This window comes from Oryctolagus cuniculus, chromosome 10 (assembly GCF_964237555.1).
Source record: "Oryctolagus cuniculus chromosome 10, mOryCun1.1, whole genome shotgun sequence".
NCBI lineage: Eukaryota > Metazoa > Chordata > Mammalia > Lagomorpha > Leporidae > Oryctolagus > Oryctolagus cuniculus.
In genome coordinates this window covers 113,607,522-113,620,615 of record NC_091441.1, presented here as the reverse complement: position 1 = coordinate 113,620,615, position 13,094 = coordinate 113,607,522, and the positions used below count along the sequence as shown (strand labels likewise).

The 13,094-nt window shown below is 44.6% G+C and overlaps 1 protein-coding gene across 1 annotated transcript in view; it reads right to left on the bottom strand.

Annotated features, from left to right (window-relative positions):
- LOC100337897 (uncharacterized protein C3orf20) overlaps positions 1–13,094 on the bottom strand; it is a 77,124-nt gene that overhangs the window by 51,693 nt on the left and 12,337 nt on the right. Inside the window, exons 4-6 of the mRNA XM_070051051.1 lie at positions 6,132–6,251; positions 4,851–4,980; positions 3,649–3,933 (exon numbers count right to left, since the gene is read on the bottom strand). Of these exons, the coding sequence (XP_069907152.1) occupies positions 3,649–3,933; positions 4,851–4,980; positions 6,132–6,251 (535 nt within the window). The remainder of the gene's footprint in view (positions 1–3,648; positions 3,934–4,850; positions 4,981–6,131; positions 6,252–13,094) is intronic.

Genomic DNA, 13,094 nt, shown 5'->3' with positions numbered 1-13,094 from the left:
AGAAGCTTCTTCTAGGTCCTCCATGTGGGTGCAGGGGCCCAAGGACTTGGGCCATCCTCTACTGCTTTTCCAGGAATCTGGATCAGAAGTAGAGCAGCTGATAATTCAACCAGCACCCATACAGGATGCTGACATTGCAGATTGCCCACTATGCCACAGCACTGGCCCCCACTACTTCATTTTTAAAAATGGATAGAATAATTAGAAGATCAATAAATAGAGGACTTGAGGGGCCAGTGCTGTGGCATAGCAGGTAAAGCCATTGCCTAACGTGTGGTATCCCATGCAGGTGCTGGTTCTAGTCCTGGCTGCTCCACTTCCAATTCAGCTCTCTGCTATGGCCTGGTAAAGCAGTGGAAGATGGTTCAAGTCTTGGGACCCTGAACCAGCATGGGAGACCCAGGAAAAGCTTCTGGCTCCTGGCTTCAGATTGGCTCCAGCTGTTGCAGCCAACTGGGGAGTGATTCAGTGGACAGAGGTCTGTTCTTCTCTCTGCCTTTCCTTCTCTATCTGTGTAACTCTGACTTTCAAATAAATAAATAAATCTTAAAAAAAAAAGAGGACTTGAATAACACCGTGAATAAATTAGACCTAGCTTGCATTTATAGAACATTCTACTCAACAACAGCAGAATACATATTCTTCTCAGGTTTACAATTATCATTTTCCAGTATAGATTAATAAAAAAAATCCATGGGAAATTTTAAAAGGATAAAGATAACTCAAAAAGAAAGAGAAAACTTGAATAGATCCACAGCAGGAAAAGATTTGTTATTAGTAAAAAATCTCCCAACAAAGAAGCACTCATTGGTAAACTATCTCAATTATTTAAAGGAGATTTAGCAGCAGTCCTCTTCAGACTCCTCCAATGAATTCAGTGTTACCCTGATACTACAGTTAGACAAAGCAGAGAACTGAAGATCATTCCCCCTAAGAATATACATGCAAAAAATTCTGAACAAACACCAGCAAACCAAATTCCTCTTCATATTAACATGATTATACACCATGACCAAGTGGGGTTTAGTCCAGTAATGCAAAGGTGGTTCAACACACAAAAATCAATCAATGGAAGGAAACATAGTGGAATGAAGGGGGAGGGGCTGGTGCCATGGCTCACTTGGTTAATCCTCCCATATGGGTGCCGGGTTCTAGTCTTGGTTGCTCCTCTTCCAGTCCAGCTCTCTGCTATGGCCTGGGAGGGCAGTGGAGGATGGCCCAAGTGCTTGGGCCCTGCACCCCATGGGAGACCAGGAAGAAGTACCAGGCTCCTGACTTCGGATGAGTGCAGCAATGGCCGTAGTGGCCATATGGGGAGTGAATAACGGAAGGAAAACCTTTCTCTCTGTCTCTTGTCTCTCTCTCTCTCACTGTTTATAACTCTACCTGTCAAATTAAAAAAAAAAAAAAGGAGGCAAAGACTCTCCTCTAAAAAATAATAATAATAATAAAAAGAATGAAGGGGGAAACATTGTTGATCATAATTCAGGAAGAAAAATCATTTGAAAAAATCCAACACCCTTTCAGGAAAAACACTCAACAAACTCAAAAAGAAGGGAATCCCAACATAACACCATTATAAGTCATTATCAGTGGCAAAAGACTGAAAACTTTCTTAAAGATCAGCCGAAGATAAGGTCTGTTTTTGCCACTCCTATTCAACACTGTACTGCCAAATGCTAGCCACAACAATCAGGTAACAAAGGAAATTAAAAAACTTGAGACTGGAAATAAGTTGATGTGATCTAACACATGGAAAATCATTAAAGATTCCACACACCAAAAACAAAAACCAAACAGGGACCAGTATTGTGGCACAGTGGGTTAAGCTGCTGCCTGTGATGCCAATATCCTATTTGAGCAATGGTTCAAGTCCCAGCTGCTCCATTTCCAATCCACTTCTCTGCTAATGCACTTGGGAAAGCAGTATCTGATGGCCTGAGTGCTGGGACCCCTGCCACCCACATGGAAGACTTTGATGGAATTTCAGGCTCCTGATTTTGGCCAGGCCCAGCTCTGGCTGTTTCAGCAATTTGGGGGAGAAAACCAGTGGATTGAAAGGTCTTTTTCTTTTTCTCACTCTCACTCTCTAAGTTTGGCTTTCAAATAAATAAATAAGTAAATAAATAAATAAATCTTTAAAAGAAGGAGGTGGTTGGCCAGCGACAGGGCTCACTAGGCTAATCCTCTGCCTGCAGCACTGGCACCCCAGGTTCTAGTCCCGGTTGGGGCACCGGATTCTGTCCTGGTTGCTCCTCTTCCAGTCCAGCTCTCTGCTGTGGCCTGGGAGTACAGTGGAGGATGGCCCAAGTACTTGGGCCCTGCATCCGCACGGGAGACCAGGAGGAAGCACCTGGCTACTGGCTTCTGATCAGCACAGTGTGCCGGCCGCAACATGCCAGTGGAAGCGGCCACTTGGGGGGTGAACCATCGAAAGAAGGAAGACTTTTTTCTCTGTCTCTCTCTCTCTCACTGTCTCTCTCTGCCTGTAAAAAAAAAAAAAAAAAAAAAAAAAAGGAGTGGTGATATTGTGGCACAGCAAGTTAGGCTGCTGCTTGGGACACACACATCCAACACTGCAGTGCCAGGAGTAGTACCACCATCCTAGGAGGTAGTGGATGATGGCTCCAGTACTTGGGCCCACCTTTTAAGTAGATGTTGAAACAGTGCTGAGGCTCTGCCTTTCAAATAGATGAAAAGAAAGAAAGAAACATTAAAAAAAATCAGTTGCCCCCAGCATGTCTAGACATAGAATGTCTTTCTGTTTATTTGGATCTTCCTTAAAGTAACTCAGTAGTTTTTAGTGTGTATGTCTTGTACCTCCTAAGTTATTTTATTCTTTTTGATGTTATTATAAATTGTATCATTTCCTTTCCTTTGTTGCATTGTTTGAAAGACTTAATATTATTAATGGCAACACTCCCCTACAGAATCAATGCAATCTTCATCAAACCGCCACATGTTTTACAAAATGGAAAATCTGACCCAAAAATCATAGGGAGTTGTAAAGGACCCCAGATATCTATGATTACTTAAAAATAAGCATCAAAACAAGAAAGTGAGAGGACTCCCATTTCTTGATTTCTGAAGTTAATACAAAGATATAATAGTAATTAAAAGAAGTGTCGAACTGACTGAGGATGGGCATATTGATCAATGGATTAGAACTAAGAATTCAAAAATAAACAAATATATATATCTATAGCGAATTGATTTTAGACAAGGGTACAATGACGATTAAATGGGGGAATAGTCTCTTCAATAATGATGCTGGGATAACTGAATATCTACACACAAGGAAATTAAATTGGACCCTTTCTAATATCACATCATAATTAACACAAAAGGCATCAAACACCTAAATGTAAGAGCTGTAACTACAAAATGCTTACAAGAAGACATGCAGGTATGTCTTCATGCCTTTGGAATTGGCAATGTTTTTTCTTAGATATGATATCAAAAGTTAAAGCAATGAGAAAAATTGAAAAAAAAATCAGACTTCATCAAAACTAAAAACAAGCTCTTAACACCCTGGAGGCCCCATCACCAGGCTTCTCAATCAATGGAAAAGCCCAAGGAAATCCCTAGGCTGTTACAAGCCCCAGCATTCCGTGGGGCAGGGTTGCGGTCACTGACACAAAAGGATACTACACGAAGGAGGACCCGTCATAGAAGGTGTAATGCAACTTAATGGGCTTCTTGGGCACCTTCTGCTTTTGAGGGTTTCGTCTGCACTGAGCACGGTGTGGGGAAGGCTGGTGAGGGGCAGGACTGGCAGTGTGAGCACCGGAAGCCTGAAGGTGATGGGAATTCGGGACCTGTGAATCCAATTTGGGGGTCGACACTGGCTGAGAGGGTATCTTTGCCCCGTAGTTGCGGACAATTGTGGGGTAGCAGATATTCCTCCCTTTCCAGGAGGCCCGTTCAGCTTCTCTGCAGGAGAGGAGATCAATGATCAATGTATCTGTTACCTACTGGCTGCACTCACCAGGGAGCTCTCCACAGCCCTCCCTGTCACCCAAGACTCCCTTCCCCCTCCTCCCTCACCCTTAAATGTGGCACTAAAGGAAGAACTCAGACTGTTCCAGGACCTGACTGCTTTCTTGACTGTGGTGGTGAGAACTAAGGGGCAGGCCTGTGTGCAGACAGGGTCTGGGAGAACTGCAGACTTTGCTCAACCCCTAGGCCTAAGCTTTCAGAGCAAGAGAGCCTCCTTCCAGAATGTCACAGTCAGGAGGCCATCTGGGTGGCTGCCCGTGACCATGCTCTGGCCCAGTGACCCCCAGCAGACATATCTGTCTTATCTAACTGGGCTATTAAATGTGAATAGTTTTTTAAATCCCTCAGGGTTGAGGGAGGCAGGAGAGGTGCTTGTTCTCTTGTGGTACAATGCCTGCCAAATGTGTTAAGAAATGAATTCTCAGGGCACAAATGCTGCAAATAGTAAAGAGCTGCACAAAAGGGGCACTACTGGTGAGGCAGCTTATGGTGGAGGTGAAAGACCTCAGCCTGAGGCCCAGGGAGGTGAGGGAGCTCAGGCAACTCCTCATCTGCACACCTGCTTAGGGCTACCTCTGTTTTCTTATCTGCAAAATGGGCATCTGCGCTGTCTTCACGCTGTGGTTGCAGGAAGAGCATAGTGAGGTCATGGAGAGGACAGTGAGAGAGGAAGGAAGGGAACATGTATGCAGGAGGGATGCTGTCTTGAGGTCGTCATGGGAGGTAGCAGGCAGCCCCTCGCCCCTGACAGGGTTTGCACACTTCCCTGACTGCGCTTTGGGGCTCTCATTAGGGGTAAGGTTGGTGCTGAGAACCCCTGCTGCCCCAAAAGCTACTGCTCTACTGCTCACATGTGGCAACACAACTCCTGCAGCTTCTCCCTGGCCTCGGGGCAGGGATCTCTGAACTCCACACTGTCAGGAGATGCTGCTGCTCCTTGAGGAAGTGAAGTGAAGATATCTTTTACGGATTTGGACTTGCCTGCAACTGGAGATGAAGAGGTTAGAGAGGGGTTACAGAAAATGGTTTCTCAAAACGTCCTGCTCACTGGTGGCAGGGGCCAGGAAGAGCCCAGGAGCAGCATCCCCTGAGCATCACAGTAACCTGGCAGAGTGGGGGGACCGGTGCTCCTCAGGGACAGGAATCGGGGGCTGGCCACTTGCAGAACAGACATCACACTGCAAGTCAACCCTGAAGGGCATGTCAGGGACCGGCTAGTGCAGAGGGGTGAGATGGTCAGGGAGTGAAAAGAAGGAATAACATGACAGCCACCTAAGTGGTGGCCAGATTGGGGCACACTGAGACCCCACACAACTACACCCCCTTTTACCAGAAGGAGAGTGAGGCCCAAGGAATGTGCATCATGAGGCCAGCCAGGACAGGGCTAGGAAACATCCACGCTTCTCAACCTCCAGCCTTACCTGCAGCATCTGTGGGAATCAAAGGGACAGTCTGAGTGCTGCCACCTGCCCTCCCCCTCCCTCCGCACCTTTGCCAGCACCATTCTCCCCTCCCTACCCTGGCCATCCTCCCAGCCCACCAGGGAGGTCTGCTCTCCACAGCCCTGGCTCCTCTGCTCCGCCCTGAAGCTGCTAGTTGCACACTTGCTGTCCTGTTAGCTCCCATCTGCCGCCATCCTGTCCCATGAGTGTGCCTTCCCTCTGTTTGCTGCCCTCACACACTAGTCCCATCAGGGACACACAAACAAGTCTGTTCATTTTGGCATACAGATACCTCTGTTCAGATCTGAGGTGCCCCACTTGTGTGGGACTGGACCAGGTGTCCCTAAACAGATGGGTTGGGGTTGGGATCCTCTAGAGGAGGGAACATGGAGGTTGGGTGGGGGGTGTGGTGCCAGGGGAGGGGAACTGCTTTTCAGGGAATGGAGGACATGGTCGCATTCAAATGGTGAGACCATGCAGCAGTGGGAGCTCCATGACTGCTCTGAGACAATCTGCATCCCTCACTGCTGGGTCTCCAGCCAGGGCAGCTGTCTTGGATCTTTGGACCAGAAAATCAAATATAATCACCCAACAACCTACAGATGCTACACAGCAAACTACTCATCTTCTATCCCACCTGCCTGTACTTCTAAAGGAGGGTCACAAAGTCTTGCTGGAAACCATTTTCACCTATTTTCTTTTTGGTTTCCTTTCCAGTTGAGAGGCAAAAGCTCAGACAGGCTGTGGAAGGCTGGTAAGTCAGCTGGTAGGGAGAGTTCACTCCAATTGTAGAGAAGTTCATGGGGGACTCTGCAGAGGAAGACACAGTGATTCTTCTTTCCATTTTTCAAGTGTAATTTTAATTTTGGAAAAGATTTTTATTTAAAAAAGTTTATATGAACAGGAAGAGTGACAGAAATTTATATATATATATATATATACACACACACATACATACATACATAAAGTGGGGGGAGAGAGAGGTCTGCTGATTCACTCCTCAGATGGCTGCAATGGGCAGGGCTGTAAATGCCCTCTTTTGACAGAACAACCAGATTCAAGAAGAGTCTTCTCAAAGCACAGGCAGAGGATTAGGTAAATTAAGGATAATGTTTAAAATTCTCCTCTATAGTCTCTCCTCCCTCCCCATTTCTCAAGAAGGAAGTGACATCAGAACAGGGACAAAACATGACAGTATTCCTATAACTGCTGATGTAACTGCTTTACTAGGTTGAGAGAATAAACCTAGAAGGAAATTAGAGTCATCTTTTTCCCTCACCCAAGTCACAGAAATCACATGGTCCTTTATCAATATATCAGTCTCCTGTAGAATCACATCATGTTGTGGAGAATCATTTGATATCTGATGACTTAAAAATTAAAATTCAGGGGCAGGCACTGTGTGGCTCAGCAGACTAAGCTTTCGCCTAGGAGGATGGCATCCCACATGGAGCACCAGATTGAGTGCCAGAAACTCTGCTTCAGATCCAGCTCCTTGCTAATGAGCTTGGGAAAGCAGCAAAAGATGGCCCAAGTGCTTGGGCTCCTGACACCCAAATGGGAGACCCTGATGGAGTTCCAGACTCCTAGCTTCAGGCTGGGAAGCCTATGCTTTTGCGGCCCTTTGGGAAGTGAACCAGCATATAGAAGATTGCATTCTCTGTCTCTCCTTCTCTCTACACTCTGCCTTTTAGATAATTAAAAAAAAATTAAAATTTTGCACCTTCAGCACAGTGGAAAATCTTCATTATTCTTACATAAATCTTACCAGGTGATTTTCTTATTCTTCCCTCAAATGTAGACATTTCACTGTTTAGACATCAAACCACTGTTAGTAAATGTTGAGCAATTCACTTATAATAGATCGAATTCAGAAAGAAGGTGGTAAATCTGATCTCATGAATAGATAAAGTCTAAAAATAGACTCCACACTAGATGTCAAAATATAAAAACAATCACCTTTGCTAATGACCCAAACACTGAAATTAGAACAATTTTCCATATATCTAACAGCAAAAATGACAAGAACTAATAAAGGTCAGTACTGACAGAAATGGACTAAAACCTGTCAACCATGCTGGTGTAGAGAAAATCCACAAAGAAAGTGTTTTTAGCAAGAAGACTTGTACATACATGGAGACCCTCTGCCTCAATAATCCTTCCCCTGGGAGATTAATCTTAATAACTAATACAACAGAAGTGACATGTACAAAGTTGCATATTACACTAACATCAAAAACCATGGAAACCTAAGCAATTAGGTAAATTCAGAACTTGAAAACTAGAAGGAGTTTACATCCACTTAAAATGACAATTACTTAAAGTATATAGCCACATTGTAGTGAGTAAAAGAAACAGAAAATTCACAGTACTGAAAAAACATAAACACATGCAGGAGTACAAGAACCATAAAGCAAAGTATAAAAGTGAAGATAGTTTCTGTTTACATAAAGATGCTAAGATCATTTGTTTTCTTTAGGGTGAGTTTTTTAATGTTTTATTTAATGATATTTCTGTCAGCTAAAAATAAAGGCATAGTCAAGTTTTATTTGGTGAGAAGGCAGGAGTAGTAGGTACAGGACAGGAGAAAAAGCTGGAAATGGACTTCTTACTTCAGAAATTGCACTATAGCACAGGATATACTCTGGCTACAGTTTCAAGAGAAACAGCAGCTTTGGTCTACCTCACACAGAAGATAGTCCTGGAAAATACAAGTTATGCAAGAGAAATCATGAGTTTGAGTCTTCTTTTTACTGCCCTGAGAGAGTTATCTAATTAAAATCCTTCTGGGATGATGAGTGCTTCTCCCAGAGAAAAGGGTTACTCCTTAATTTGTATTCTGCTATTGTCATTTTTTGTCAAGCTCTAGGCTTGCTTAGAGAGAGGAGTGTGGACACCAGAAGTGCCAACAGTGGGAGAGATTTCTGGGCGGTGGGATGGAGAGGGGGCTAAGCTCTCCATCTCAGCTCTCCACTGGTGCAGCAGGAAGCAGAAATCATCCAATGGCTTCCAGAGTTCAGCTCCACTCTTCCCACCAAGAGGAGACCTTCACTAGACAAATCACAACCCAAGGGATGCCCAAAATCTCCACACATGGAGGTGGGAGCTGTCTTCCGGAGAGGACACTTAAATACTACAGACACAGTGCCAATGGGGAGCACCACTTTCCCTTTTAAGCACTAAGACACAACACAGTCCTCCCTCAGTAATTGCATAGTTTGGTTCTAAGACTCATACCTAGACACCAAACTTCTATAAAATTGCATAATTTTGCACAGAACCTACACAAACCCCATCCACATACTTTAAATCGTCTGTAGATTACTTATAATATCTAATATAAGTATTGAGTAGGAAATAATGACAAGGGAAAAGAGTCTGTACATGTTTAGCACAGACACAATTCTTTTTTTTAAGATTTATTTTGTTTATTTGAGAGGCAGAGTTATACACACACACACACACACACAGAGAGAGAGAGAGAGAGAGAGAGAGAGGGAGAGAATCTTCCGTCCACTGATTTACTCCCCAAATGGCTGCGACCGCCAGAGATGTGCCAATCCAAAGCCAGGAGCCAGGAGCTTCCTCCAGGTCTTCCATGTGGGTGCAAAAGCCCAGGTATTTGGGCCGTTACCACTGCTTTCCCAGTAGCATCAGTGGAGAGGTGGATCAGAAGAGGAAAAGCCAGAACTCACACTGGCATCCATATGGGATGCTGGCACTACAGGTGACGGCTTTTCCCACTATACCACAGTGCTGGCCCTGTCAATGCTTTCTCCAATATTTTTCATCTGCAATTGGTTGACTGTGCAGATGTGGAACCCGAGGACATGAAGGGCCAACTGTATGCAGGTGTAAGAGTACCACGGTCAGGTTTGAGGGGCCTATGGGTTGCGCTGGGCTTCTCGTGATATCTCAGACTCTCATACACAAGTGTCACCTCACTAAGTAGCTGTGCGCCAAAGCTCTGAAGCAGAATGCAAAGTATGGAGCTCAGCATTTGCTGATCACCTTCTACACAAATCGGTGCAGCACACTGCAGAACGTGTGGAATCAGCACTGGCCTATCCAGCACAAATGGACACAGAACAAATCCCTGTAACACAGAGACCTCATTTCATGCTAAAAGCTGGAGTTGGCATGGTGGGGGTGGAAGGGAGGAGGGGAGAAAAGTGGAAAAAAGGAGGGGGAATGTTTGGAACTTCATCTTAGAAAAGTAAAACAAAATTTATCAAAATAACCTTCTTTTATCTTGTATAAGAGGTCTTCAAAGGGTTCATGTAATATGTGCATTATCCTCCAGTTCCATTTTTCCAACAAATTTTTGCAGTCTCCTTGTATTTAACAAAAATTAGTCATTATTATAAATATAGACTGATTTTCATAAAAGGAAAAAACTACTGGATTGTCCTTTTCCCTGAATGACTGTATGATAGTAATAGCCATGAATACTTTGATGTTTGTTTGCAAAAGTGTTTAAGAGCTTTATCACCATTTATTAATTCTTTGATACTCCAGAAATCCTTTCTCCTTGCGTTTTTTTTTTTTTTTTTGACAGGCAGAGTGGATAGTGAGAGAGAGAGACAGAGAGAAAGGTCTTCCTTTTGCTGTTGGTTCACCCTCCAGTGGCTGCCGCGGCCGGCGCGCTGCAGCTGGTACACCATGCTGATCTGAAGGCAGGAGCCAGGTGCTTCTCCTGGTCTCCCATGGGGTGCAGGGCCCAAGTACTTGGGCCATCCTCCACTGCCTTCTCGGGCCACAGCAGAGAGCTGGCCTGGAAAAGGGGCAACCGGGACAGAATCCGGCGCCCCAACCGGGACTAGAACCCGGTGTGCCAGCACCGCTAGGTAGAGGATTAGCCTAGTGAGCCACAGCACCAGCTTCTCCTTGGGGTCTTTATCCTGGATGATCTTCCCTTCCTTGGAAGTTAACTGGTTTCAGCCCCTGTCTCAGACATCAGTGGCTTTACATGGGAATCCAGCAGCTCTCCAACTTCACCTTCACAGGCTCCCCAAGACCTTCAGTTTTTCTATGCAACCTACTTGCACTGTATGTATGTGCTCATTGGTCATCACAAGGAGCCTGAGAAAGATACTGAATTGGTGGACAAAGAGAGATGCTAACTGGGGAACTGATTTTACAGGTGAGGGCCAATGGTTATGGAATATGAATATTTTAAGCACTCTCATAAAATCTTCTAACAATGAGTAGTTTTAGACATTCAAAGTGAATACTTGTATATGTATCAAGCTGATGATTCAAAGTATTACAGACAGAAGAATAAAGAGAAAAGAAAAAGAAAATTTGAGTTAAGAAGTTGACTAGGAATCTGGACATTTCTTAAAACAAGACATATAAATGTCCAACAACATGAGGCCAGGACTAGAACTGGCACCCATATGGGATGCCGGCGCTGTAGGCGGAGGATTAACCTAGTGTGCACGGCGCTGGCCCCTTGATTCAATTTCTAAGAATTATTTGAAGCACCCTCATGTTACATAACCTCACTTGTATGTGGGGGTCTAAAAAAGTCGAACTTAGGGGCGGCACTGTGGCGCAGCAGCTTAAACACCCAGCCTGCCGCACCAGCATCACATGGGCACTGGTTCGAGTCCTGGCTGTTCTACTTCCAATCCTGCTCTCTGATATGGCCTGGGAAAGCAGTAGAGGATGGCCCAGGTCCTTGGGCCCCTGCACCTGCATGGGAGACCCGGAAGAAGCTCCTGGTTCCTGGCTTCAGATCAGCTCAGCAGCTCAGCTCTGGACGTTGTGGTCATTTGGGGAGTGAGCCAGCGGATGGAAGACCTTTCTCTTTCTCTCTCTCTCTCTCTCTCTCTCTCTCTCTCTGGCTTTACCTCTCTGTAACTCAGTCTTTAAAAAAAATAAATCTTTAAAAAATTAAAAATAAAAAAGTTGAACTCAAACTCATAGAAACAGAAAGTAGCCGGCGCCGTGGCTCAATAGGCTAATCCTCCACCTTGCGGCGCCGGCACACCGGGTTCTAGTCCCGGTTGGGGCGTCGGATTCTGTCCTGGTTGCCCCTTTTCCAGGCCAGATCTCTGCTGTGGCCCAGGAGTGCAGTGGAGGATGGCCCAAGTACTTGGGCCCTGCACCCGCATGGGAGACCAGGAGAAGCACCTGGCTCCTGGCTTCGGATCAGCACGATGCGCCGGCCGCAGCACGCTGGCCGCGGCAGTCATTGGAGGGTGAACCAACGGCAAGAGGAAGACCTTTCTCTCTGACTCTCTCTCTCTCTCTCACTGTCCACTCTACCTGTCAAAAAAAAAAAAAAAGAAACAAAAAAAAAAAAAAAAAGAAACAGAAAGTACAATGGTGGTTGCCAGATAGGAAACAGATAGGAAAATGGGGAGATTATGGTCAAAGGGTACAAACTATCAGTTATAAGATGAGGAAGTTCTAGAGATCAAACAGATAGATGGTGACAATGGTTAATATTACTGTATTGGGGCTTGCACTGTGGCATAGTAGGCTAAGCCTCCGCCTGCAGCTATGGTATCCCATATAGGCATTGATTAGTGTTCTGGCTGCTCATCTGATCCAACACCTTGCTATGGCCTGGGAAAGCAGTGGAAGATGGGCCAACTGGTTAGGTCCTTGCACCCACGTGGAAGACCTGGAAGAAGCTCCTGGCTCCTGGCTTTGGATCAGCCCATCTCTGGCCACTGGAGCCATTTGAGGATTGAACCAGTGGATGGAAGATCTTTCTCTCAGTCTCTCCCTTTATCTCTCTGTAACTCTAACCCTCAAATAAATAAAAATCTATCTATCTATCTATCTACTGCATTATATATGTGAAAATTGCTAAGATGTTAGGTCCTTAGTATTCTGCATGCCACACTTTCCCACAAAGTTAACTATGTGAAAAACCTAAGAAATAAAGCAATACAGATCTGACTGAACTGTTATCTCCAAGATCCTACCCTCATTCCTTTCTCCAGAGATCACTCCATCAAATTTTTCTCTGCATGATTTTGTATTTCAATTTTATATAATGTACTAATAAACAATGTATTATTACTCTACATGCTTTCAAATTTCCATGACTTACTTTTTTTTTCTTTTGATTAATCATATTTTGAGATTTGTCCATACTGAAATGTCTGCTTTAGTGGCTCACTCATTTCTACTGATCATTATGTCCCACTATCTAAATAGACCATAATTATTTTTCTCCTGCTGGTAGACATTTAGATTGTTTCCAATTTTTTTGCTATCCCAAACAAGTCCACAATCAATATACTCAGAAAGCTTCTTGCACACGTGTGAGGGTCTCTCCAGCAGTGTGACTCTTATTGTAGCCTGTGGACTAGGACTGACCAGCACAGGACTTAACCAGGTGAGTACAAACACTGAGACAAGCTTTGAGAAGCCTTTGTAACAATCCGACTATGCTGCAGCATTTCTGCCATGTGTTTATAAAAGGGTCAGTCCATAACAGACTGGATATTTAAAAATTAGTCCTTCATTGCAGATAGTTTGAGAAGGACAGCACTAGGGAATGGTCTAGAAGATGGGGTGCTGGGTTGTAAGGTGTAGACATCTCCCAGCAAACAGATACTCCTTATCCTCTTCTTCACAGGAGTCACACCAATCTCTCTACTTACCGGTAGCATTTGGCAATCCCTGTTACTC